Source organism: Pongo pygmaeus, chromosome 4 (assembly GCF_028885625.2).
Source record: "Pongo pygmaeus isolate AG05252 chromosome 4, NHGRI_mPonPyg2-v2.0_pri, whole genome shotgun sequence".
NCBI lineage: Eukaryota > Metazoa > Chordata > Mammalia > Primates > Hominidae > Pongo > Pongo pygmaeus.
In genome coordinates, this window is record NC_072377.2 from 154,366,754 (window position 1) to 154,394,638 (window position 27,885).

At 44.7% G+C, this 27,885-nt stretch overlaps 1 protein-coding gene and 1 non-coding gene across 3 annotated transcripts in view; one reads left to right on the top strand and one right to left on the bottom strand.

Moving 5' to 3' along the window:
- ARHGEF37 (Rho guanine nucleotide exchange factor 37) overlaps positions 1-27,885 on the top strand; it is a 53,500-nt gene that overhangs the window by 8,086 nt on the left and 17,529 nt on the right. The window contains exons 2-6 of one of the 2 annotated variants that reach the window (XM_054487109.2): positions 128-246; positions 8,367-8,563; positions 11,630-11,753; positions 20,096-20,243; positions 27,136-27,335. In XM_054487109.2, the coding sequence (XP_054343084.1) occupies positions 8,378-8,563; positions 11,630-11,753; positions 20,096-20,243; positions 27,136-27,335 (658 nt within the window). In that variant the 5' untranslated portion in view covers positions 128-246; positions 8,367-8,377. The remainder of the gene's footprint in view (positions 1-127; positions 247-8,366; positions 8,564-11,629; positions 11,754-20,095; positions 20,244-27,135; positions 27,336-27,885) is intronic. The other variant, XM_054487110.2, reaches the window with a different exon arrangement.
- On the bottom strand, positions 17,178-17,282 carry LOC129037674 (U6 spliceosomal RNA). The gene has a single exon (XR_008502904.1). It is a non-coding gene; the product is annotated as a U6 spliceosomal RNA (small nuclear RNA).

Genomic DNA, 27,885 nt, shown 5'->3' on the forward strand with positions numbered 1-27,885 from the left:
TGCTCACTGTAGCCTCAACTTCCGGAGTTCAAGCGATCTTCCCACCTCAGCATTCCAAGTAGCTGGGACTACAGGCATGCACCATCATGCCTGGCTAATTTTGTGTTTTGTTTTGTTTTTGAAACAGAGTTTCCCTCTTGTTGCCCAGGCTGGAGTACAGTGGCAAGATCTCAGCTCGCTGCAACCTCTGCCTCCCAGGTTCAAATGATTCTCCTGCTTCAGCCTCTCGAGTAGCTGGGATTACAGGTACCCGCCATCACGCCTGACTAATTTCTGTATTTTTAGTAGAGATGGGGTTTCACCATGTTGGCCAGGCTGGTCTTGAATTCCTGACCTCAGGTGATCCTCCCGTCTTGGCCTCCCAAAGTGCTGGGATTACAGTTGTGAGCCACCATGCCTGGCTGCCTGGCTAATTTAATTTTTTTTTTTTTTTTAATAGAGATGGGGTCTCACTGTGTTTCCCAGGCTGGTCTCCACCTCCTGAGCTCAAGCAATCCTCCCACCTTAGCCTCACAAAGTGTTGGGATTACAGGCATGATTCACTGTGCCCAACCTGCATCATGTTTTAATTTAAATAGTTCCTCTGCTTTTAGTGGAGTGAAACCTGGAACAAATAACCGGATATTTTAAATACCTTATCCTAATGGTAGACCCACTTTTTCCTGATCTTTGTATTTCTGGAATCCTGCAAAATGCTTGGCATGTAGTAGCTGCTCCAAATACTTGTTGAATGAATGTGGGAATGCCCAAATCCCTCTGTGCCAGTGTGAACAGAAGAGAAGAGAGAGAAGAGAATTAACTCAGTTTTATTCTATTCTAGGATCAGAAGCAGTAGCTTGCTGCAGAAGCATTAACTGCAGATCATTCAACTTTTTTTTTTTTTTTTTTTGAGATGGAGTCTCACTCTGTTGCCCAGGCAGGAGTGCAGTGGCACAATCTTGGCTCACAGCAACCTCTGCCTCCCGGGTTCAAGTAATTCACCTACCTCAGCCTCCTGAGTAGCTGGGATTACAGGTGCACACCACCATGCCTGGCTAATTTTTGTATTTTTAGTAGAGAAGAGAAGAGGTTTCACCGTGTTGGTCAGGCTGGTCTCGAACTCCTGACCTCGTGATCCACCCACCTTGGCCTCCCAAAGTGTTGGGATTACAGGTGTGAGCCACCACGTGTGGCCTGGCTATTTTATTCTTTTTTTTTTTTTTTTTTTTTTTTGAGACAGAGTTTCGCTCTTCTTGCCCAGGCTGGAGAGCAGTGGTGTGATCTTGGCTCTTGGCTTACTGCAACCTCTGCCTCCCAGGCGGAGAATGGCTGCCACCTCAGACTCCAGAGTAGCTGGGACTACAGATGTGCGCCACCACACCCGGCTAATTTTTTTGTATTTTTTACAGAGATGGGGTTTCACCATGTTGCCCACTGTGGTCTCAAACTCCTGAGCTAAAGTGATCCTCCCGCCTCGTCCTCCCAAAGTTCTGGGATTATAGGTGTGTTCTGTAATTTAATTGAGGTGGTGGCTACACAAATCTACACGTAATAAAATGGAATAGAACAATCAAACACAAACATGTATTACACCAATGCCCATTTCCTGGTTTTGATGTTGTGCTATATTTAAATAAGATGTAACCACTGGGGAAACATGAGTGAATAGTACAGAGGACCTCTTTTAGTTCTTTTTTTCTTTTTTGAGACAGAGTCTCTCTCTGATGCCCAGGCTGCAGTGGCACAATCATGGCCATGCCGTGCATGGCTCTCTGTGGTCTCAACCTCCTGGGCTCAAAACAATCCTCCTGCCTCAGCCTCCTGAGGAGCTAGGACTTTTGTCTTCCATCTCAAAAAAAAAAAAAAAAAAAGTTGAATGTTCTAGAGTTAATACTTCTGCAGCAAGCTATTGCTTCTGCCCAGGCTGGTGTCAGACTCTTGAGCTCAGTCAGTCCACCCACCTCAGCCTCCTAAAGTTTGAGGATTACAGGCGTGAGCCACTGTGCTCGGCCAGCCTTTGTCTTTTTTTAAGAGATGAGGTCTCTCTCTATTGCCCAGGCTGGAGTGCAGTAGTGCCCTCATAGCTCACTGCAGCCTTGAACTCCTGGACTCACGTGATCCTCCCTCCTCAGCTTCCTGAGTAGCTGGGATGATAGGTGTGAGACTGTTTGCCTGGCTTCTCCCAGGCTTTTAAGCTGCTTTGTCCTGAGAGTATTGCAAAGATAGTGAGTAACTTAAGCTATACAGACAGCCGCCGACTTATGATGATTCGACTTTATGAATTTTTGACTGTAAGATGGTGCAAAAATGATACACATTCAGTAGAAACCGTACTTTGAGTACCCATACAACTATTCTATTTTTCACTTTCGATACTGTATTCAATTAATTACTCTAGATATTGAACACTTTGTTAAAAAACAGATTTTTGTATTAGATAATTTTGGGCAACTGTAGGCTAATGTAAGTGTTCTAAGCACGTTTGAAGTAATCTAGGCTAAGCTATGATGTTCACTAGGTGTCAGGTATATTTCATACATTTTTTATTTATACATTTTTCAACTTATAATCGGTTTATCAGGACATAACCTCATTGTAAGTCGAAGAGCATCTGTATAATATTTTGCTTTTACATTTTTATTTTGAAATAATTATACATCAAGGTGAGGTTGCAACAATAGCAAAGGGAGGTCCTCTGTACTGTTCACCCATGTTTCCCCAATGGTTACATCTTATTTAAATATAGCACAACATCAAAACCAGGAAATGGGCATTGGTACAATATATGTGTTTGTGTTTGATTGTTCTATTCCATTTTATCATGTGTAGATTTGTGTAGTCACCACCTCAATTAAATTACGGAATATTCTGTTGTAGGCAATAACACCGTCACCACAAAGTTCTCTCTGTTACTGTTCTTTTATACTCACACCCACCTGCTGTCCATCCCCATCTCTAACCAGGCAGCCACAAATCTGTTCTCTATCTCTACAATTTTCTCTGTTATTAAATGGAATCACACAGTATGTGACCTTTAAAGATTGGCTTTTTTTCACATAGCACCATGCCCTTGAGAGCCATCCAAGTTGTTGCTGTATCAACAGTTCATTCCTTTTCATTTCTGAGTATTCAGTGGCATGGATGTACCACTGTTTGTTTAACCATCATCTATTAAAGGAAATTTTGGTCGTTTTCAGTTTTTGAATATTACAAATAAAGCTTCTGTGAACACTTATGTAGAGGTTTTTGTACATAAGTTCTCTTACTGTGGGATGTCCAGACATGCAATTGCTGAGTTATACAGAAAGTGTATGTTTTATTTTTGAAGAAACTGACAAACTATTTTCCAGAGTGGCTGTACCATTTTACATTTTCTTGGTTTTTTTGGTTTGTTTGTTTTTGTTTTTGTTTGAGATGGAGTCTCGCTCTGTTGTCCAGGCTGGAATGCAGTGGCACGATCTTGGCTCATCACAACCTCCGTCTCCTGGGTTCAAGCAATTCTCCTGTCTCAGCCTCCTGAGTAGCTGGGATTACAGGCGCCCACCACCACGCCTGGCTAATTTTTATATTTTTAGTAGAGACGGGGTTTTGCCATGTTGGTCAGGCTGGTCTTGAACTCCTGACCACAGGTGATCCACCCGCCTCAGCCTTCCAAAGTGCTGAGATTACAGGTGTAAGCCACTGTACCCAGGCATTTTACATTTTCACCAGCAGTGTATGAGAGATCCAGTTTCTCCACATTCCTGCCAGCATTTGATATTCTATAATATTGTTTTGGTAGCAGCTTTACTGAGCTATAATTCACATCATATGGTTTGCCCATTTAAAGTGTACAAATCAATGGTTTCTAGTATATTCACAGACTTGTGCAACCAACACCACAGTTTAGAACATTTTCATCATTTTCCCAGAAAACCTTGCATTCTTCAGCTCCAAACTCCAATTCTCCATCCCCTCAGCCTTAGGCAATTGCCAATCTTTCTGTTTCTATCTGTTTCTGTAGATTTGCTTATTCTGGTCATTTCATATAAATGCAATAATAAAATATGTGGCCCTTTGTGATTGCCTTTTTTCACTAAGCATAATGTTTTTAAGATTCATTCATGTTGTAGGACATATCAATACAGTTGATCCTTGAACAACATGGGGGTTGGGGCACCAACCTGTGCCAGGGAAAATCCACTTATAACTTCTGACTCACCAAAAACTTAACTACTGATGGCCCACTGTTCACTGGAAGCCTTACTGATAACATAAACAGTTGATTAACACATATTTTGTATATGTATTATATACTGTATTCTTAAAGTAAGCTAGAGAAAAGAAAACATTATTTAATAAACCATGGAGAAGAGAAAAAATGTTTACTATTCGCTAAGTGGAAGTGGATCATCATAAAGGTCTTCATCCTTGTGGTCTTTGTGTTGAGTAGGCTGAGGAGGAGGAGGGGTTGCCCTTGCTGTCTCAGGGGTGGCAGAGGCAGAAGAAATTCTGTGTATAAGTGGACCCATGCAGTCAAACCCATGCTGTTCAAGGGTCAATTGTACTTCATTTCTTTTATTGCTGAATAGTGTAGATATTTTTCCTTTAAACAATTATTAGTTTATTTTTCATGCTATTTTAAATGGATATATAATAGTTGGGGAGTATATGTGATATTTTGATACCTGTATACAATGTGTAATGATCAAATAAGGGCATGATGTTTTTAAAGAAATAACAATGAGGTTTTTTCCATTACACAGGCTATAATCTAAGGGATAACACATGCTGCTACAGAGAGGTTTTTGCCTGCTAGGAGGTCTAGATTGCAATTAACCTAAGTGCAAATTAATGCTGTTTTAAGTCTTTAGTAGTTCTCTGTAAAGTATTTCTCATGATTTTATTTATTTAGCAACAGTTTTGAGTTGTGGAACCTGAATAGCTTTCCTGAAATTCTATGGGGATCTTTCTAGAGAAGCTGTGCACAGGTAGTGAATGTTGCCATTCAGGCCAGGGACAAATCAGCAGATCACGGGGTGTGTTCAGGAGCTAGAATACAGCTATGCATCAGACAGATTTGTTTCAGGATCTTTATGGGCCTTTGCCCTCTGTGCATCCCTGCCCTCCCCAAACACCCATTTATGCACTCTCCGATCTATGGAACAATGCTTTCGGCCTAAGAAACTTCAACAACTACTAATACATCCATAAGAACCATTTATGTAGCAAATAGTATTAATCATTGGCGTGGTGAGGCACACGGGAGGATACAAGATGAATAGGTGCTCATCTTGCCTCCAAGAGCTTAGTGTCTAGCCAGGAAAACGAGCACCCTGAGCACAAGGTTACATGGGATCTGTGCCATTTTAAATATTATGAAGTATTTTAACCATCCAGAAAATAACAAAGCACAAAACAACAAATACCCACCTACTTACCTCCTAGCTTTGTTTAACTTTAACATTTTTGCCATGTATCCTTTGTACTTTTTTAAACAAATAAAGTATCTCAGCTACTCAGCAATAAAAAGGAAGGAACTATAACTATTGATACCCACAATATACATGAATCTCCAGGGAATTATGCTGATTGAATAAAGCCAATCCTAAAAGATTACATACTGTGTGATTCCATTTACATGAATTTCGGGAAAGGACACAAATATAGAAATGGAAAACAGGTTCGTGGTTGCCAAGGATTAGGATAGGATGGGGACTGGAGCGAATTAGGTGAAAAGGCAACATGAGGGATGTTGTGTAACAATTGTGTATCTTACTGTGTCCATGTTTCTTTTGTTGTTGTTTTTGTTTGTTTGTTTGTTTGTTTTTGAGACAGGGTCTCGCTCTGTCACCCAAGCTAGAGTGCAGTGGTGCAATCTTGGCTTACTGCAACTTCCACCTCCTGGGCTCAAGCAATCCTCCTACCTTGGCCTCCTGAGTAGCTGGGACCACAGGCACGTACCATCATGCCTGACTAATTACAAAAAAAAATTTTTTTTGTAGAGACGAAATCTCACTATGTTGCCCAGGCTGGTCTTGAACTCCTGGGCTCAAGCAAGCCTCTCGCCTTGGCCTCCCAAAGTTCTGGGATTACATACATGAGCCACTGTGCCCAGCCCTATTTGGTACTTGTAAAACATTATACAGGTCTCTATTTTCTGTCCTAGTGTCTTTCCTCTTTTTCTGTTTCTGTTTTGGCCTGTATCTGACTGGTTGGTTATCTGACACTCCTGGGGTCTACTCCTGCTCTTGTTGTTTCTGCTGGTACTCACTCACAGGGGCATTCTTATATTTTTTATTCTAAACTCATCTTCAGGACATGGTTATCTGTGGCCTAGGTTAAAGACGTGTCCTTCTGGAAACATTTTATTTTGTTGTGGCCACTCAGAATTCGGGATTTCTTTTTGTATAAATTTATCAGCTTTGGGCCACCTGGACCACATGTGTAGCATTGATTTGGACCTAAACCCAGTGAAGGCAGGTGTGTTGTTACAAATTTATGTTACAAAGGAGACCTTTTTTCCTCACCCAGAACCCAAGCCAGGATGAACTGTCTCTGTCATCTTCTGTGTGGATAGCTGCATTTTTTTTTTTTTTTTCGATCCACCATTTCACAGAAGTCCTTGTGGCTGGGGGGGCCCAGTTCTGTGAAGGAGCTTGTCTCCTGTTCCTATCTGGGCACTGATGCCCAAGTCTCTGGTTCACTGAGTTTCAAATACTGTCTTCCCTACCCACCCCTCTACTTTGGGCCACAGCTGCATCAGCTCAGCTGCTCCCCACCCTAGTTTTCAATTCCCTGTTTGAGGGCCCCAGTGATTTCTTTTTCCTCTCTTACAAGATCTGTCATGCAGTTAAAAAGTTTATTATAACTATCTAGCATTCCTAAATGTTTTGTAGTAGGAAAGTTTTTCAGATCATCTTGTCCATGGTATTGCCCTTTACACTTTATTATTATTATTATTATTATTTTGCGATGGAGTCTTGCTCTGTCACCCAGGCTGGAGGGCAGTGGCGCAATCTCATCTCACTGCAATCTCCACCTCCTGGGTTCAAGCGATTCTCTTACCTCAGCCTCCTGAGTAGCGGGGATTACAGGTGTGCACCACCACACCCGGCTAATTTTTGTATTTTGAGTAGAGATGCAGTTTTACCACATTGGCCAGGCTGGTCTCAAACTCCTGACCTCAGGTGATTTGCCCACCTTGGCCTCCCAAAGTGCTGGGATTACAGGCGTGAGCCACCGCACCCGGGCCGTTGATACTTTATAAGTTAGAGATAAAGGATTGTAGGAGTTTCAGAGAAGAAAAGTGCAGCTGGTGGGAGTGAGAAATGAGGGGAGGATCAAGAGTGGCCTTAGAGAAGTGAATGCTGGGGGATAGGAACACAGGAGGGGGCATGGCAAGTGCAAAAGCAGGAAACGCCAATGCAGGTATGGAGAAGAGCGCTCAACTCTCTTTCCACTGCAGTACAACCTGTGAAGAGGAAATGAAGTTAGAGCCTGGAGTGCAGTCTGTGAAGGGGAAATGAGGTTGGAATCAGATCACTGAGCAGCAGGAAGCTACTAAAGTCTTACAGCAGGGCACACCATGTTCACAAGCTTTGTTTCAGGGAGTTTAAACTGGAAACGTGTCCAGAAAGAATGGGTGTGATGGTGGCAGGAGAGCAGTGTGGATTAGGAAGGATGACTCTGGGGGCTGTGGAAATAGCCCAGGCGATGGGTAGTAAGGCCTAAATGGGGTAGCTGGTGGGATGGGGTGTAGGGGGACCACTGGGAGAGGGTGAAAGAGATTCAGCTGCACCAGATAAAGAAATCTAGGTCAAGAGCTGGATTGGAAATAGAAGAAAAGCCAGACAAGCGTGTTGTCTGGGTCCTGGGAAATGAATTTAAAATGTCAAGAATTATCTATTTAAAAAAATTTTTTTTTGAAAGAGCCTTGCTCTGTTGCCCAGGCAGGAGTACAGTAGTGTGATCTTGGCTCACTGCAACCTCTGCTTCCCGGATTCAAGTGATTCTTCTGCCTCAGCGTATCTGAGTAGCTGGGACTACAGGAGCCCGCCACCATGCCTGGCTAATTTTTGTATTTTTAGTAGAGACGGGGTTTCACCATGTTGGCCAGGCTGGTCTCGAACTGCTGACCTCAGGTGATCTGCCCACCTTGGCCTCCCAAAGTGCTGGGATTACAGGCATGAGCCACCACCTAAAATGTCAAGAGTTATCAGAGCTGTTACCTACCTTTCAATATTGTTCAGGTACTGCCTACAAATGCTAATAAACAGTTCATCTTGACTCTGTTTGCAGCTTAAGATGTTTTTAGGCCTCTTGATGAGTAATTGTCATTGAATTAGAGACAGCATGTCCCAATAGTTCTTCCTGGAAGTGAGTGGGGATGCTTTTGCTTTTCCCAGAAACTGCTGACATGGCCAAGCATGGAGCCGACGAGCCGTCCTCCAGGTCAGGGAGTCTGGACGGGGAAGGTAGGGCCTCTGAGGACAGATCGCTGCTTCATCAGAGGCTGGCTGTCCGGGAGCTCATCGACACTGAGGTCTCCTACTTGCACATGCTCCAGCTCTGTGCCTCTGACATCAGGAGCCGCCTCCAGCAGGTACTTGGGTGGGGTCACACACAACCTGTCTTTATAGGGGCAAATGTGGGTCCCAGCTTCTGAGATTTCCCATCCATTCCTGGGGCAAGCTTGATAGAAAGGAAGCGTGGTGGATGTGAAGTCTGACAGACCTAGATGTAAGCCCCAGTGCTTCTTTTCCTTGGCCGTGCAACCTCCAGCAAGGTCTTCCATGGCTTAGAGGCTTAGTGTATTCCTTGGCTAACTGGTGAGCGGAATAATCACCGGGAGACCTATGTGATCTAATGAACAAGCCCTTTTCAAGTTTGGAACAGATTGCTTAAACTGACCTTTCTTCCTCTTCTTCTTCTTCTCCTTCTCCTCCTTCTCCTTCTCCTTCTCCTTCTTCTTCTTCTTCCTCTTCCTCTTCCTCTTCCTCCTCTTCTTCTTCCTCTTCCTCTTCCTCTTCTTCCTCTTCCTCTTCCTCTCTTCCTCCTCTTCCTCCTCTTCTTCTCCTTCTTCTCCTTCTCCTTCTTCTCCTTCCTCTTCTTTCTTCTTCCTATTCTTTCTTCTTCCTCTTCTTCTTCTTCCTCTTCTTCTTCTTTTTTTCCTGCTTCCCCTTCAAGGGTCTCTTTATTTGATCTGCAAAGTCACTGTCAGCAACTTGGCCTGGCCCTCTATGGCTTCCAACAAGGAAATGCTTAAAAGTCAGGAAACGCATTTGCTGCCTTTCCTAGTACCAAAAATTGACTACAGCCTCTTTGGGCACCCTGAGATAAATCAATAGCATTTGCTTTTTCTTTACTTTTCTAACAGAATTCCAGACAAAAATAAATCTCTTATATATATATATATATATTTATATTTATATACACACATTCATATAGAGAGAGATCCCTCAACCAAGAAGAGGCAAAGGATCCAGTGTCCTCTGAGGTGCCCCTTGGCCTGGTGCAGGAAGGCCAGGAGGCACCAGCTGTCTTGGGAATCACCTTGAGATGTGCAGTGCTGAGCTGGTGTGGCATGGATGGGGGTCTGCAACAGCCCTCTCCCTCTAAGGAAGGTGGAGCTAGGACAAACCAGCGGAGCCCTCACTCAAGCTTTGCACACATCCTGATGGAGCTTTGAAACTAAAACCCAAAGTCCAGATACAAAAGGATTCCCTGATAGGGCTCTAGGGGACTGACTCCTTAGGGAAGAGTTCCAAGAGCATCAAGTAGCAGGGGCTGGGGGAGCCAGCAGGGAGGACATACGCCTACAGCCCCCAGGCCCCCGAAGACAGGTGTCATGGACACAGAGGCCTGCTCATCCACAGGAGAGGGGTTGGGCTCTGTCCCCTCCGCAGGTCTCCAACCACAGCCCCTGCAGGCTCTCAGGCAGGGGAACCCAAAAGGCCAGGGCAAGATTCGGATCACCCAGAAAAGGCCAAGGCAAACTTTTTTTTTTTTTTTTTTAAGAGACAGGGTCTCACTACATTGCCCAGACTTGTCTCAAACTCCCAGGCTCAAGTGATCCTCCCATCTCTCCCTCCGAAGTCAGCCTCCTGATTAGCTAGGATTACAAGCACATGCCACCACACTGAGCCATGACCTGCATTCTAACTGTCTCATTTGCAGGGTGGTGACATGGAGAAATTATCACTGTTGAGAATTACTATTATAGTGCTTATTTTTTACATTTTCTTTTTCTGGTTTCAGAAATAATGCAGGCTCTTGCCTGCTACATTTCAAGCATCCCCTAGCATTTGAGCTCCATAAGGGCAAATATTTTGTTAAGTTGAGTATATCCCAGTCTTGACATATAAATAACAGACTTAAAATTAGTCTTTCTTCATTGAATGAAATACCAAAGTAGATAATGTAGAAAGTGAAGTACTTCTTTTATTTTACCCTCCAGAAATTGGGATTTTTCTCTATAGGCATTAAACAAGCAAATACAGTCATATGTCACTTAACACCAGGGATATGTTTTGAGAAATGCATTGTGAGGCAATTTCATCATGTGTGAACATCATAGAGTGCACTGATACAAACCTAGATGATATAGCCTACTACACACCTAGACTGGATGGTATAGCCTATTGCTCCTAGGCTATAAATGTGTTCAGCATGTCACTGTCCTGAATACTACAGGCAAATGCAGCACAATAGTATTTATGTAACTAAACACAGAAAAGGTACAGTAAGAATATGATATTATTATCCTATGAGATCACCCTGGTATATGCAGTCCATCATTGATTAAAATGTTATTATGCAGTGCATGACTGTATATGTTGTTATTTATTTTAACAAAAACAAGAGCAGACTCTAGATATTGTTCTGCAGTTAGCTTTCCCACTTGAGTGTGTGTCCAGCACATCCTTCCATGTTTGTGCATTTATATAGATGTCCTGCATCTTTTTAAACAGTGGTATAGCCTGGTTAATAGGGGCCAGAGAATGCATCTTGAAGTCATGGCGGTAGGTGCCAAGTATGTCAGAGCTGGAAAGAAGTCTAACTTCTCACCCTTCAGTGACAGATGGGGAAACTGAGAGAAGCTAGCTGGCAGCAGACCTAGGCTAAAACCCCGCTTCAGCTTTCCTTCCACACTGAGTACTCCATCTGTTCCTCTCTTCTTGTAGAGTAATGAAAATACCTAATTTTTTTTTTTTTTTTTGAGATGGAGTCTTGATCTGTTGCCCAAGCTGGAGTGCAATGGCACGATCTCGGCTCACTGCAACCTCCGCCTCCCAGGTTCAAGCAATTCTCTACCTCAGCCTCCAGAGTAGCTGGGATTACAAGCGCCCACCACCACGCCAAGCTAATTTTTGTATTTTTAGTAGAGATGGGGTTTCACCATCTTGGCCAGGCTGGTCTTGAACTCCTGACCTCATGATCCACCCGCCTCAGCCCCCCAAAGTGCTGGGATTACAGGCGTGAGCCACCGCGCCCGGCCTGAAAATACCTAATTTATAACATTTCAAAATCCTTGCAAAATTCCACTGGGGCAGCCGATCTTCTCAAGAGTGATGGAAATGGTGTGAGTGTTCTGTCCTACTCTCAAAAGCCTGCAAATACATTTTATGGAACTCCCAACCACCTCCCATGTCTTCTTTGTTCCTTCCAGTTGCCGCAGGGAGATCTGGATGTCCTGTTCTCAAACATTGATGATATCATCAAAGTGAACAGCAGATTCCTCCATGATCTGCAGGAGACAGCCTCCAAGAAAGAGGAACAAGTGCAGCTAGTTGGTAAGCAAAAAACCTAAGGAGCTGTCAGCCTTAGATTCTCGTGGAATTGTTCTCAGCGAGTGGTCACTGCTTAACTGTCTCCAGAGTTCCAGAGAAATGCAGCTCAATGACAGCCTGTTTTGGGGATCTCCAAAACACAACATATCAGAGCCAGCAGGGCCCTCAAATAACGACTAGTCCAGTCCCATTGCTTTACAGAGACTGAGCCCCAGAGACAGAGAGGAACATGCTTACAGTCACACAATTGTTAGTGATGCAGCTAAATCTTTAGTCTGTGTGTCTTCCACATTCATTCATCCAACAGTTATTTAATGAGCATGTGCAGTGTGCAGGCACAGCATCAACAAGAGAGTCTGAGCTTCTATTCTCATGAGGTTGACAAGTTAGTGATAGAGACAGAAGATAAACAGACAACAGAATTGTAGGTAATAATTTGTAATTTGAAGGAAATAAATAGTCGTGGTAACTTCTGGGTGTGAGGGAAGGCCTCTGGAGGAGGGAACATGTGAGCTGAGATCTGAGTGTCAGGAAGGAGCTAGCCTTGAGAATATCTGAAGGGAGAGTAGAGAGCATAGTTGTGCAAAGGCCCTGAGGCAAGGATGAGTCCAGAATGTTTAAAGGACAGACAGAAGGTTGATGTGGCTCCAGGGAAATTAGTGAGGAGAGACTGTTAGGGGATAAAATAGAAGATGCACGCAAGGACCAGATCATGCACAGCTTTGTAGGTCATGGTAAGGAGTTTGGAGTTTATTCTAACTGTGATGGGGAGCCATTGGACGGTTTTGAGTGGGGAAGTGACACGGTTTGATTTATGTTTTTCTTTTCTTTTTTCTTTTTTCTTTTTTTTTTTGAGACAGAGTCTTGCTCTGTCGCCCAGGCTGGAGTGCAGCGACATGATCTCGGCTCACTGCAACCTCTGCCTCCCTGGTTCAAGCAATTCTCCTGACTCAGCCTCCCGAGTAGCTGAGACTACAGGCGTGCACCACCACGCCTGGCTACTTTTTGTATTTTTAGTAGAGACAGGGTTTCACCATATTGGTCAGGCTGGTCTTGAACTCATGACCTCTTGATCCACCTGCCTTGGCCTCCCAAAGTGCTGGGATTACAGGCATGAGCCACCGTGCCCAGCTGATTCATGTTTTTCAAAGATCTCTTTGGCTGTTGTGGACAATGGATTATGAGGGAGTGGTGAGAGTGGAAGCAGCAAGACCTGTAGGGGGCTTTACTGTGGCCCAGATGAGAAATGAGGATAGTCTCCTTTGGTTTAATATTATTTTTTGAGATGGGATCTCACTCTGTTGCCCAGGCTAGAGTGCAATGGAGCAATCACAGCTCACTGCAGCCTCCACCTTCCAGCCTCAAGGATCCTCCTGCCTCAGCCTCCTGGGGAGGATAGTCTTCTTATTCTGAAATGGTTAGGATGACCACAGCAGAAAGAAAGGAGGAGTGGGTCCAAACCTCATACCTGTCTCCTTCTGTCTCATCCCATCTGCTGCCAGGATTCCCATGGTGAGGGGTTTCCTAGTGGAGTCAGGAGATATAGGTGAATGGGTGGGTGCCAGATTCACTACAGTGGCAGAAAGGAGGAGGAGATGAAGGTACCCAGTGCTGTGGCCACCCAAGTCCTCCTGGCTTTCCCACCACCAATCTTCTAAACTTTCCTGGACATAAATGATGAAGATGGGGATTAAAAACAACAAATATGCAAAAAAAGTTTTACTTTTTTTTGGAGATGGAGTCTCGCTCTGTCGCCCAGGCTGGAGTGCAATGGCATGATCTGGGCTCGTTGCAACCTCTGCCTCCCAGGTTCAAGCGCTTCTCCTGCCTCAGCCTCCTGAGTAGCTGAGCTTACAGGCGCCTGCCACCACACCCGGTTAATTTTTGTATTTTTAGTAGAGATAGGGTTTCATCATGTTAGCCAGGCTGGTCTCGAGCTCCTGACCTCAGGTGATCCGCCCGCCTCGGCCTCCCAAAGTGCTGGGATTACAGGTGTGAGCCAGTATGCCTGGCCTAAATACACAAACAAATCTTAAAAACCTACTTTCTGAGTGTTTACAAAATGCTAAGCACTGTTCTTATGTACATATATTAATTCACTTCATCTCAAAATAACCCTGAAATGTAGCTACCATTATCTCATTTTACAGTTGAGGAATCTTTGGCACAGAGAGAGGCAATAACCTGCTTAGTCACGCAGCTAGGGGCAGAGCCAGGATTTGAATGCAGGTAGCTGGCCCTGAGAGTCAGAGCTCTCAACTGCTACACTGAATTGCTTCTGCATGGTAGAAGGTGAGACTAAAGCCTGTGTATTGTGTGTTTATCATTCCTTTGAAAATATAGTTCTTTACTAAAATAGCAATGTGAGTTACTATTCCCTATAAATGATAAAGAATGCAAAATTAAAGAACAAGATTTTAAAAAGTACCTGTAGGCCAGCCATGGTGACTCATCCCTATAATCCCAGCACTTTGGGAAGCTAAGGTGGGCGAATTACCTGAGGTCAAGAGTTCGAGACCACCCTGGTCAACATGTTGAAACCCCGTCTCTACTAAAAATACAAAAATTAGCCAGGTGTGGTGGCACACACTTGTAATCCCAGCTATGCGGGAGGCTGAGGCACGAGAATCGCTTGAACCCGAGAGGCGGAGGTTGCAGGGAGCTGAGATCGTGCCAGTGCACTCCAGCCTGGGTGACAGAGTGAGACTCTGTCTCAAAAATAAAAAAATTTTAAAAGTACCTATAGATGTTCTCACAGGTACTTTCTCTATCATTTGATCATTATTTCGGTTAATAATTAACACTTACTTGAATGGAAATTGATATAGCCTCAGGCCGAAAACATTCCAAGGGTCTAAGGACTTTGAGCTTGGGCTCTTCTATAGCTACATGTTTGAGGTTTGGTGAGGTTCCTTGTAAAGGTCTTCATTTCTCAGTCTGCCTTAGTGCTGGAGCCACAGAGCCAAAATGTTACTTTGTCTCCTGATCACACCTGATGATAGGTCCATGGACTGCCCTCACTGCTTCACTGTAGGGTTTCCAGTTAAAATATGGGATGATCAGTTAAATTTGTATTTCAGATAAACAATGAATAATTTTTTAGTATAAGTATGTCCCAAATGTTGCATGGGACGTGCTTATGCTAAAAAAGTATTCATTGTTTATCTAAAATTCAAAATTAACAGAGCATCCTGTATTCCTCTCTCCCTGCAAATTTGGCAGTCCTGTTCCCTGGCCTTTACAGAGTCTGCAGAAAATATCCTCCTCATCCCTTGTCTCTTGTGGTTGCCAAAAAGAGGCCCAAATAACCCACATGGCTTTTCTTCTCCTCAGTGCAACTATGTGCCAGGCCAGGCTGCTCTGGCTCCTGCCTGCTGTCTCTCTGTTCCCCTTCTACCCCCTAGGCCTTGCTATGCAAGGAAAGCCCTTTTCCCAGTAGGGCAGCAACACCAATTTTTTTTTTTTTTTTTTTTTTTTTTTTTTTTTTAAGACGGAATCTCTCTCTGTTGCCCAGGATGGAGTACAGTGGTGCGATCTTAGCTCACTGCAACCTCTGCCTCCTGGGTTCAAGTGATTCTCATGTCTCAGCCTGCCGTGTAGCTGGGATTACAGGCGTGCGCACCACGCCCAGCTAATTTTTGTATTTTTAGTAGAGACTGGGTTTCGCCATGTTGGCCAGGCTGGTTGCAAACTCTTGGCCTAGCCACAGCGTTTTGAAAGATTTTTGGGAGACTGGGCATGGTGGCTCACGCCTGTAATCCCAGTACTTTGGGAGGCTGAGGCAGATAGATCACCTGAGGTCAGGAGTTTGAGACCAGCTTGGCCAACATAGTGAAACCCCATCTCTACTAAAAATACAAAAATTAGTCGGGCGTGTTGGTGGGTGCCTGTAATCTCAGTTACTTGGAAGGCTGTGGCAGGAGAATTGCTTGAACCCAGGAGGTGGAGGTTGCAGTGAGCCGAGATTGTGCCACTGCACTGCAGCCTGGGCAACAGAGCAAGACTGCATCTCAAAAAAAAAAAAAAAAAAAGAAAGAAAAGAAAAAAAGAAATATAACGTTAGCTACAAATATTTAAAATTTTCAAGTAGCTACATTAAGAAAATTAAAGAAGCAACTGGAATTAATTTTAATGATATCTTTTATTTAACTCAATAGATCCAAAATAATATTTTAATATGTAATCAGTATAAACATTCATCATTCATTACTTTTGTTTTGTATGAAGTCTTTGAAATCCAGTATCTTTTACACTGACAGCACGTCGCATTTGGGGTTCATCATATTTCAAGTGCCCAATAGCCACGTGTGGCTGGTGACTACTGTATTTGAGCACTGCAGGTCTAGGTTACAGCAGGAGCTTTGGAATCTGACTAACAAGGCCCTGCCACCCACAAGCTCTTTCCTTTCTGAGTCCCAGTTACTGCCACCTTAAAATAAGCATGAAAATAGTATCCATCTCTGTGCCAACAATGATGCCAAGTACTTAACCTGAAGCTCTTTGAGTTATCATAACATCGTTACTTGTTGATTATTATTAATAACCTCCATTTTACCAAAAATGTCTCTGAGGCTCAGAGAGGCTAAGTAACTTTCCCAAGGTCACACAGCTTGACCAGGCAGAGTTAGTAGTTGAACCCAGCTCTTCTAGAGCCCTAGGTCTTGACCATGCTGCCTCCCTTTCTCTCCTTTCCAACTAATCCCAGCTAGAGATAAGTATCCCCTTTGATGCTAGGAATAAATTGTTTGCTAATCTGTGACTGGAGAAGGACAAGCAGGGAGGAAACAAGCCTTTCCTTTGGTGTAACTGGCATTCTTGCCTCTTTGGACCACTCTGTTCTCTGGGAGTTCACTTTTCTCCATCCTTTAGTTACTGAAACACCCTTGCCCCTGGCCACACTGGTATGACACAGTTTCCTTGGCATGTCTGTCTCATTTCTGAGGACACACCCATGTTGAGGAGACTGTGGGAACTGGCCTAGGTTTCATGGCCACACCCAAGCTATCTCTTAGCAGGGCCGTCTCTGCAGTTGGCTAATCTCTCTCTCACACAGCTTCTTCCTGGCTGCAGTTTAGGGTGGTCATGTTCTGTCTGGCTCTAGGGGCTTCTCCTGGGAGTTCTTGCTAGGCATCAGCTGAACCGACACTGGGAAAGGGTAGGCCCTGGGACGGCGATCTCCCCATGGGCATCTTTGCTGAGAACTGGACCATGCACCTCTGGCCACCAACTGATGTGTCCCAACACAGACCTTGTCTGGGTCACAGGTCTAGCCCATGGCTTTGGCAGGCAGTAGGATCATCTGGGCTTCCTGTGGTCCCTGGTTCCCCACCTGCCTTCTTGTGGTTAATATATTTTTCTTCACCTTCACCACTTCCTCTCAAGTCCGTCCATCCTCTGTAGGTAACTAATCTCGTTAGTTTCTGATTTGAAAATATGGAATGCTTCGAAAATTTGCATGTCATTTTTGCAGAGGCGCCATGCTAATCTCTATATTGTTCCAACTTTAGTGTATATGATGCTGAAACTGAGCACCAGTGTGATCCTTTTAAGCAGAAATCAGATCATGTCACCGTTGCTCAAAGCCCTCCAGTTGCTTCCTGCAACCATCAGAATAAAACCTGAATCCCTTACTGCCCTCCACTTACTTTAAGACCCTACATGATCTGGCTTCTGTTTCCTGCTGATTTCCTCTACTTTATTTTTATTTTTTTAATTAATTGATTTTTTGAGACAGTCTTGCTCTGTCGCCCAGGCTGGAGAGCAGTGGCGCAATCTCAGCTCACTGCAACCTCTGTCTCCAGGGTTCAAGCAATTCTCCTGCCTCAGTCTCCTAAGTAGCTGGGATTACAGGCGCCTGCCACCACGCCTGGCTACTTTTTGTATTTTTTTAGTAGAGACGGGGTTTCGCTATGTTGGCCAGGCTGGTCTCAAACTCCTGGCCTCAAGTGACCTGCCTTGGCCTCCCAGAATACTGGGATTTCCAGCGTGAGCTACAGCACCCAGCCTATTTTATTTTTTGACACCATCCACCTGGAGATTTATTTTGTCTACTTTATGCCCTTGTTCACCTGCTCCAGCCACACTTGCCTTCTTGCTGTTGCCCTTGTGGCCAGCACTCTCCTGTGTGAGGGCCTCTGCAGGTGTCCTTCCCTAATACTGGGTGCGGCTCTTCCCTTGCTTGTTCCTAGGGCTGGTTACCTCTGCCTCTCTGGTAGACATTCACATCTTGCGAGAGGCCTTCCCCAAGTACATCCCCCACCATTTTCTAACTCTTTATTTGGCTTCGTTTTAATTCATGGCACTTATCATATGTGTATTGTCTCATGCGTCCATGTGAAGAGACCACCAAACAGGATTTGTGTGAGCAACAAGGCTGTTTATTTCACCTGGGTGCAGGCGGGCTGAGTCCGAAAAAGGAGTCAGGACAGGGTGGTGGGATTATCATTGGTTCTTATAGGTTTTGGGATAGGTGGTGCAGTTAAGAGCAATGTTTTGGGGGCAGGGGGTGGATCTCATAAAGTACATTCTCATTGGTGGGGAGAATTATAAAGAAACTTCTTCTTCTTCTTTTTTTTTTTTTTTTTTTTTGAGACGGAGTCTTTCTCTGTCACCCAGGCTGGAGTGAGTACAGTGGCACGATCTCAGCTCACTGCAAGCTCTGCCTCCCGGGTTCACGCCATTCTCCTGCCTCAGCCTCCCGAGTAGCTGGGACTACAGGCGCCCACCACCACGCCCGGCTAATTTTTTTGTATTTTTAGTAGAGACGGGGTTTCACTGTGTTAGCCAGGATGGTCTCGATCTCCTGACCTTGTGATCCACCCATCTGGGCCTCCCACAGTGCTGGGATTACAGGCGTGAGCCACCGCGCCAGGCCTAAAGAAACTTCTTAAGGGTGGGGGAGATTATAAAGAACATTGATCAGTTAGGGTGGGGCAGAAACAACTTACAATGGTGGAATGTCATCAGTTAAGCTATTTTCACTTCTGTGAATCTTCAGTTGCTTCAGGCCATCTGGATGTATACGTGTAGGTCACTGGGGATATGATGGCTTAGCTTGTGCTCAGAGGCCTGACATATATAATAAATATATTCCATATGTAATATGACATATGAGGATGGCGATTAAAAATAACAAATACGCAAACAAGTTTTTTTTTTTTTTGAGATGGAGTCTTGCTCTGTCGTGCAGGCTGGAGTGCAGTGACGCGATCTCAGCTCACTGCAACCTCCACCTCCCAGGTTCAAGCAATTCTCCTCCCTCAGCCTCCCAAGAGTAGCTGGGACCACAGGGGCACACCATCACACCCGGCTAATTTTTGTATTTTTAGTAGAGACAGGGTTTTACCATGTTAGCCAGGCTGGTCTGGAACTCCTGACCTCGTGATCCACCCATCTCGGCCTGCAAAGTGCTGGGACTATAGGCGTGACCCATCGCGCCCGGCCGTAAGTGCTATTTCTATTTGCATTCCATAGATGAGAAAATAGAGAGCTAGAGGAGTGAAACACTTGCCTCAGGTTACACAACTGGGGAAGGGTTGCTGGAGATCTGGCCCTAGTTCCCTGGAATCCAAGCCCACACTGTAACCAGTTGTGTTATGCTGCAGCATGTCTTTGTAAATTGGGGATTTGTCGTTGTGCTTGCCACACATTTTGTCTTTAATTGTAAAGATAAAATGAGTGGCCAGGAGTGGTGGCTCACAGCTGTAATCCCAGCACTTTGGGAGGCCGAGGCGGGTGGATCACCTGAGGTCAGGAATTCAAGACCAGCCTGGCCAACATGGTGAAACCCCATCTCCACTAAACATAAAAAAATTAGCCGGGCATGGTAGCGTGAGCCTGTAATCCCAGCTACTCAGGAGGCTGAGGCAGAAGAATGGCGTGAACCCGGGAGGTGGAGGTTGCAGTGAGTAGAGATTGCGCCACTGCACTCCACCCTGGGGGACAAGAGCAAGACTCTGTCTCAAAAGAAAAAAACAAAACAAAACAAAACAAAAACAAAAAAACAAGCTAATGGTTATGAGTGTATTTTGTGTACTATAAAGCACTGTCCAAATGTGAGCATTATTAATATTCCTGGTATGACTATAGCTACCATTTAGTAGGTGCTTACACTGTCCTAGCCTACGATGTATATCATTCTGTCACTCAATCCTCAGAACAACCTTGTGAAAAGATGAAAAAAACCAGAAAGTCAGGAAGATGAGGTCATTTGCCCATGGTGACATGCTGGTAAACCCAGCAATCTCACTGTAGAGCTGGAGGGGTTTACTTACTGCCTCCCTGTTGCAAGCTAGGGGACACACAGACATGCCCTTGATGACCCCTTGTTGCTTCTTCACCCTCAGGTAACATATTTCTGGAATTCCAAGAGGAGTTGGAGCAAGTCTATAAGGTCTACTGTGCCGGCTATGACCAGGCCTTGCTACTGGTGGACACATACCGGAAGGAGCCAGAGCTGCAGCGGCACATCCAGGGCATTGTGGAGGCGGTGGTGTGAGTAGAACGGCCAGTGAGCACTCACTCCTACCCCACTGACCCGGGTCAGGGCAGCTACGGTCTCACCCCTTTTTCATGCCATTCATGCTGGTTCAGGAGTGTTGCTCTGTCAGAGCCTGTGTTAGTCAGGATAGGGCAGGCTGTGCTGCAGAGACAAACAGCTCCCACATCTCAGTGGTTTCAAACATCAAAGGTTTATGTCTTCCTTATGCTCCATTGAAGGCTGACTTGGGTTTCTGCTCTTTGTCATCCTGACTTCGGGACCCAAACTCACAGCAGCCACTGTCTGGAATATTGCCAGTAACTGTGGCTTAAGAAAAAAGAGCTCTGAAGAGTCTAATGCTGGCAATTGAATGGTGTGGTCCAGAAATAATATTAATCACTTCTCATAATTCATTGGCCAGGACTAATCATAGCTTCATTCAACAGCCAGGAGGCAGGGCATGCCATCCTACCACATGTCCAGGGTTGGAGAAGCGGAAACATTTGGGAACAGTGCTCATGAGAAGCACAGGAAAGGGCAGTGAGATGAGGGGACCCATCTGTTCCCATAGTGATGAGAAGCAGGTGTGTATCACCTGAGGATCCCTCTCTACCAGTGGCTGAAGTCCTGCCACATGGAAAAGGGAGAGTATCACCAGTCCGTGGTGGACTCATAGCTTAGAATTAGCACCAATGGGTAGAAGCCCCAGGTAGAAAAATATAGAGAATATGTCTTCGAATTTAAATTTTCGAATGCGTAACATGATTACATGATTCAAAAACTTTAAAACAAAAAAATTTTTACAGTAAAAAATATCTGGCTGGCTGTATTTTTTACAGTAAAAAATATCTACAGTGCTGGGACAACAGTCGTGAGCCACCATGCCAGACCTAAAGTCTCCTTTTCAAGAACCCATGTCCTAGCCCTTCTCTGCTCCCAAAAAAACTGTATTCATTTTCCCTTTTTATTCATCCTTCATGGGTCTTACAAACAGGCTTCTGCAAGAGTCACTAAATATATTTCTATAGTTTACAGATATAAAGGGAAGCAAGGTGCCAGAGATGAGACAAAAGGGAGAGGTGGAGGCTGCGCAAACTAGAGACAACAGACCCTGTGTAGCGTGCAGCTGCAGCACAGCCTTAGCTAATTGTTGCTATCAAGTGGCTTTTGCTAGATAACAAACCACCCCCAAAATGTAGTGGCTTAAAACAAACATTTATTTAGCTCATACTTCTGCATATTAGCAATTTAGGCGTACTCAGTAAATGATTCTCCTGGAATCATTAGCACCCTCAAATATCTGCAGTCACCTGCAGGTCAGCTTTGCTGATCCTGGCTGGGTTTTTTTCATGTATCTGGGACACATGAGCTGCCTCACCTGTGGTCCTATGGTCTCTCCTCCTCCTGCCTGCTAGCTTATTCACATTGTGGTCTCAAGGTTCTAAGGGCTGTGGGGAGGGCTTGGCATCTAGAGGTCTTAGCTGGGAACTGGCACATTGTCATTCAAATGAAGTCCTAAGGCCAGCCCATACTCAAGGGGTGGAGAAATAAACTCCATTTCTTGGTAGCAGGAGCTTCATAGTGACAAAGGCTTGTAGAGATTAGGGGGAGAATAATAGCAGTGATTGTTTTGCAAACCATCTGCCTCAGCTGCCATGTAGAAATGAGGGTCTGTTGTGGCCAGAGCCTCTGATTTTTTAAGAGATGCCAGAAACTTAGATGTAACATCTCTCGAGAGTTCAGTGCTGGCATCTAGCTCAGACATTTAATAAACACTGTGTGTGGGAGCCCTAGTTGGCTCAGAGGCTGCTGTTTATTACATCCTCTGCACTTTGGTCTTTCCTAGCCAGGCCAGCTGGGCTTTGCTCATGGGCTCTGTAGCGGGTCTACATGGTGGTGGATGTGGCTTGGCCCCTGGCCATGAGAGAGCCATTTTATGTTTCAGGATCTAGTTTCCTTACGTGTAAGGTGGGAGGAATAACAGCCCCGCATGGGGCATTTATTCATTGCACATGAGTGACACTCAATGAATCCCACATATTATAGTTATCTCGGCTAGGCAGGGATTCTATTTTCTCGGAGACCACACTGTAGTTCTCAGTTTTATCAGTGCCATGCTCCCTTGTTATAACAAATATTACATAAATTTACTATCCTAAGACATATCCTGAAATATATGTATAAAGAAATATATATCTCCTACCTATATATGTAACTGAAAAAAATCAATATAATGGCTTCACTATAAAGGATAAATAAAAGGAAAATCATTTCCAATAAAATGCTATATAGTTCAGTGTGCATATGCTCGGACACCACTACTAAAAGATATAAGGAAGCCATCAGATGCTTGCAGCTACTTACAATAAATAAGTTTGGATTTAAAGAAAGAGATATCTGAAGCTGTTCTGTACAAAAAGTACAGAAAAATGAAACGGCACAGAATGTGTGTACCCTAGAATAGCAACTGACAGTGACAATAAACCTGACTTTCTTTTTTTCTTTTTTTTTTTTTTTGAGACGGAGTCTCGCTCTGTCGCCCAGGCTGGACTGCAGTGGCGCGATCTCGGCCCACTGCAACCTCCGTCTCCCGGGTTCACGCCATTCTCCTGCCTCAGCCTCCCTAGTAGCTGGGACTACAGGCACCGGCCACCAAGCCCAGCTAATTTTTTGTATTTTTAGTAGAGATGGGGTTTCATCATGTTAGCCAGGACGGTCTCGATCTCCTGACCTTGTGATCCGCCCACCTCAGCCTCCCAAAGTGCTGGGATTACAGGCGTGAGCCACCGCACCCGGCCTAAACCTGACTTTCTTGTTTATGATAAGAGAAAGAAGGAAATAACACCGTTGAAATTGGGATTTATAAAAGGTAGTGTCATAGTAATTTCCAGTATTATGATATATGACTGGATAGAGTCCAAGTGTGACAAACATATTTAGGTTCTTAGAAGTGTAGCACATTTCGAGGCCTTTGTTCAGTTTCTGAATGTTCAGGGGGACATATGAGACATGAAACAATTCTCTGTAGTTCAGGACTGTCCTTGCAAGACATCCAGTGTACCTGGTCCCTGCCCATTAAATGCCTGTGGCATTACTTTCCAGAGCCTGGCCAATAATAATCACCATGCCAGCCATAACTAGTACTTTCTCAGTCTGCTAGGATAGATGGCACCAGGTTATTCGATTCCTTGGGATTCCAAAATGCAAGCTGACCCCACCCTTTATTTGAGTAGGATGTTCATTCTGTCTTTTACGGCAACTCTTCCCATCTGAGAGCCAAGGGAATAAAAAAATTCTCCTTTACAGTGGGCAGGAAGCTCTGCCCTAGGTAGGACTGTCTTAATGGTAGAGCTGTCAGAGTGGAAAAGGTGGCCTTGCAGAGGTGGGCCCGTCCAGCACAAAGCACTGCAATTCCAGAATGATGACTGAGGCAGCAGAGTTTGGAGAAGGCAGATAACCTTTGTTTTCCTTTATCAGCTAGATGTGTTTGTTTTAAATATAAAGGCAACATATGCTTATTGAACAAAAGGAAAGTTCCAATAACACACAAGTATATAAAGTAAAAAGTAAAAATCCATTCCACTAGTAGTGTTTTCCATCCAAATTTTCTACTGTATATTTATAGAGAGACAGATAGATGGACAGACAGATAGATGATTAGATAGATAGACAGAATTTTTTTTTTTTTTTGAGACAGAGTTTTGCTCTGTCACTCAGGCTGGAGTGCAGTGGCGCAATCTCAGCTCACTGCAACCTCTGCCTCCCGGGTTCAAGTGATTCTCCTTCCTCAGCCTCCCGAGTAGCTGGGACTACAGGAGTGCGCCACCACACCCGGCTAATTTTTGTATTTTTAGTAGAGACAGGGTTTCACCATGTTGGCCAGGATAGTCTTGATTTCTTGACCTCGTGATCTGCCAGTCTTGACCTCCCAAAGTGCTGGGATTACAGGCGTGAGCCATGGCGCCCGTCTGATAGATAGAATTTTTATGAGGCTTCTTCTACACATGCTGTTCTAGAACTTACATTTATGCTTAACCATAGTAATGAATATCTTTTCAGGACAGCATGGATATTGATATTTCTACAGTGTTCTTTCTTTATTTTATTTTATTTTTTTTGAGACAGGGTCTCACTCTGTCACCCAGGCTGGAGTACGGTGGTGTGATCTCAGCTCAATGCAACCTTGACCTCCCAGGCTCAGGTGATCCTCCTACCTCAGCCTCCTGAGTAGTTCGGACTACAGGTGTGTGCCACCACACCTGACTCATTTTTTGTATTTTTGTAGAGACAGGGTTTCTCTATGTTGCCCAGGCTGGTCTCCAATTCCTGGACTCAAGCAATCTGCCCACCTTGGCTTCCCAAAGTGCAAGGATTACAGGCATTAGCCACTGCGCCCAACACAGTGTTTTTTTTAATGGCTGCAGAGTTTCTTTCCTGGACTGTTCTTAGACTATGGTTTATTTGGCCATTCCTCTATTGAAGCATATTTGGGTTGTTTCCAATTATTTACTAACTCAAATAGAGTCGCTGAACAACTTGTACCTTTATCTTTGCTCACTTGGGTTTGTATTTCTGTGGGTATATTTCTAGGATGGGATTGATGGAATAAAGGGTTTGTACCCTTTACAAATTGCCAAACTCCTCTGCCTCTCCAAGATCTTGCCAGTTGATACTCCCACCAAGAGAATGTACGAAGGCCTGTTTTTCCACACTCACCCAGCTCTGTGTATCATCTTTCAATTTCTGTTGCCTATCTGAAAAGCTGCATAAAAAAGTATTGTCCAAATTACCTTAGAAAGTCTGTAAATGTGAGCAGATGCCCTCATTCTTTGGTAATTCCTTCATGATTGTGAGGAAAGTACGCAATCATCTCTTCCAGGACCCCTTGCTCTCTAATTTGTGAGGCGATAGTTGTCCCCGGGAGACACTTGGCTCTTTCCCATGGAAAGGAAGCCCAGAGGATGGAGTCTTGCAAATACCTGGCAGTGGTTTCCACCTCCCCTGCCCACAGTCAGCCAAGCCCCAGGACACCCTTGGTGAGAGCAGATGACCAGCGTAGGCGTCTCCTGAAGGGTAATCCCGCCCCTTGCAGCTTCTGAGGGGCTCCCACCTGCTCTGCCTATTCTTAGCTTCATGGCTGATCTTTCCTGGACATTTGGTCTGGAGATTTTCCTAAGAAAGGAGAGCCAGAGGCACGAGTATCATCAGCGAGGGCCCAGAGAAAGGTCCTGAGCAGCACTGGTTAAGTCTTCAAGGAGAAGGCACACTTAGATGGCTGAGATTTGAAACCTTTGTGGCTTTCTCCAAGCTGGGCCTAGGGGCTACTGGTCATAATCAATAAAAGACTGTGGAGCCCCTTCCCAGATGCCATTGACTTAGGGACTCTTGATGAAATTCCAGACATCCTTAAGAAGGAGACTATAACTAGTCATCCATGCATCAGTGGTGTATCTGGAAGGGACCTTGGCACCATTAGTTCCAGAGTTTTATTTGTTTTCACTTTTTTTTAAGAGATGAGGTCTTGCTTTGTTGCCCAGGCTGGATTACAGTGGCATGATCATAGCTCAGTGTATCCTCGTACTCCTGGGCTTAAGCAATCCTCCTGCCTTAGCCTCCTGAATAGCCAACATTCCTGGTTAATTTTTTTTTTTTTTTTTTTTGAAACAGAGGTCATGCTATGTTGCCCAGGCTGGTCTTGAACTCCTGGCCTCAAGAAATCATTTTTTTTTCTTTAACTTTTTTTCATAAAAAGTTTCAAAACTATAGAAAAATATTATAATGTAATAGATACATACCCACCACCTAAAATTAACAAGTGTTAACATTTTGCTGTTTGCTTTATCTATTTTTATGCTAATTTGAAGGAAATTGTAGATATTATGGCTTTTTACCCCTTAATACTTTAAATACATCTCTAAAAATTAAGTTCCTGTGATTTTAAGAACATTTTTTTGGCCGAGTGCGGTGGCTCACGCCTGTAATCCCAGCACTTTGGGAGGCTGAGGTGGGCAAATCACGAGGTCAAGAGATGGAGACCATCCTGGCCAACATGGTGAAACCCCGTCTCTACTAAAAATACAAAAAAATTAGCTGGGTGTGGTGGTGTGCACCTGTAATCCCAGCTACTTGGGAGGCCGAGGCAGGAGAACCACTTGAACCCGGGAGGCAGAGGTTGCAGTGAGCTGAGATTGCACCACTGCACTCCAGCCTGGTGACAGAGTGAGACTCCGTCTCAAAAAACAAAACAAAACAAAAAAACAAGAACATTTATTTGAGGCAGCAGACCATTCTATTAAATAAGATATCATGTGGATATGCAACACAGAGTTGAGCTGCGCTCGGGACATATCTGAGCAGAGATGTCAAGGATCCAGTTTACGTGTCAGTCTGGAGCTCTGGAACAGAAGTTGGAGGTGGAGATCTGGGCTTGGGATGTGTTTAAAGCCATAGGACCAAATGAGGTCACTAAGAGAAAGTGGAGAGAGAGGGAGGAGAGGACACCCAGGGCACTCCAGCATTGGAGAGAGACCAGCAGAGGAGGCTGAGAGAGCTGCCTGCAGAGTATGAGGAGAAGCGGGACAGAGGGTGTCTCTGGGACCAAAAGAAGAAAGTGTTTCAAGAGCAAGGGTGTAGTCAGTCGTGTCTGCTGTGGAGAGGCCGAGCAAGCTGAGGGCAGAGAGTTTGAACATTGGATTTGGGACAGATGGGAAAACAAGGCCCAGAACCATCACTGCCTGCCTAACATCTAGAACTCACAAGTTACAGATGAGGAACTGGACCACAGAGAGGGGGTGACTTGCCTGAGATCACACAGTGAGCTAAATGGTAGAGTGAGGACTACAGCCGAGGCCCCCTGGTCCTCCAGAGGGTGGGCTTTACCTGCCTAATACCAGCCTTCTCCCTCAGGCCGCAAGCTGGATCTTCAGGCCTCAGTTTCTTGCTGGTAATTCCTCTGCAGAGGATCACCAGGTACCCATTGCTGCTGCAGAAAATCCTGGAGAACACAGTCCCTGATGCCAGTGCCTACCCTGTCCTTCAGAGAGCTGTCTCTGCCCTCCAGGACGTGAACACCAATATCAATGAGTACAAGATGCGCAAGGAAGTGGGTAAGGACTTGGGCATTTAAGGGGACACATTAGTGGGAACGCTTCCAGTTACAGAAAATTTATCTAAAATCAGCTTCACCAGTAAAGAGAATGTAGTGGCTTATGTAACTATAAATCCAGAGGTAATGCGAGCTTTAGGTAGGGTTCGATCAGGGTGTTGGCTCCATTTCCCTGTAACTCCCTTGTCTCTGCTCTTTACTCTGTATCAGCTTCATCTTCAGGCTGGCTTGCCTCATAATGGTAAGTTGTGGCTGTTCCAAGACTCACAGCTGCACACCACACTTACCAGGGTAAGGCAGGGTTTTTTTCCCCTTAGCCACAAAAATTAAATCAAAGTTTCTCTTTGATAGGACCCACCTGGGTCATGTGCTTACCTTGAACTAATCACCAAAGTTAGGGCATCATGAACTGATTGGCTTAGGTCTGGGTTATGTGCCCTTCTTTGAATCAATCACTGTTGCCAGGGGTTTGGAATTATATAAATTGGCTTGTATCAGTCAGCAACCCACCCCTTGAGCTAAAGTGAGATCAATCTCATCCAAACCACATG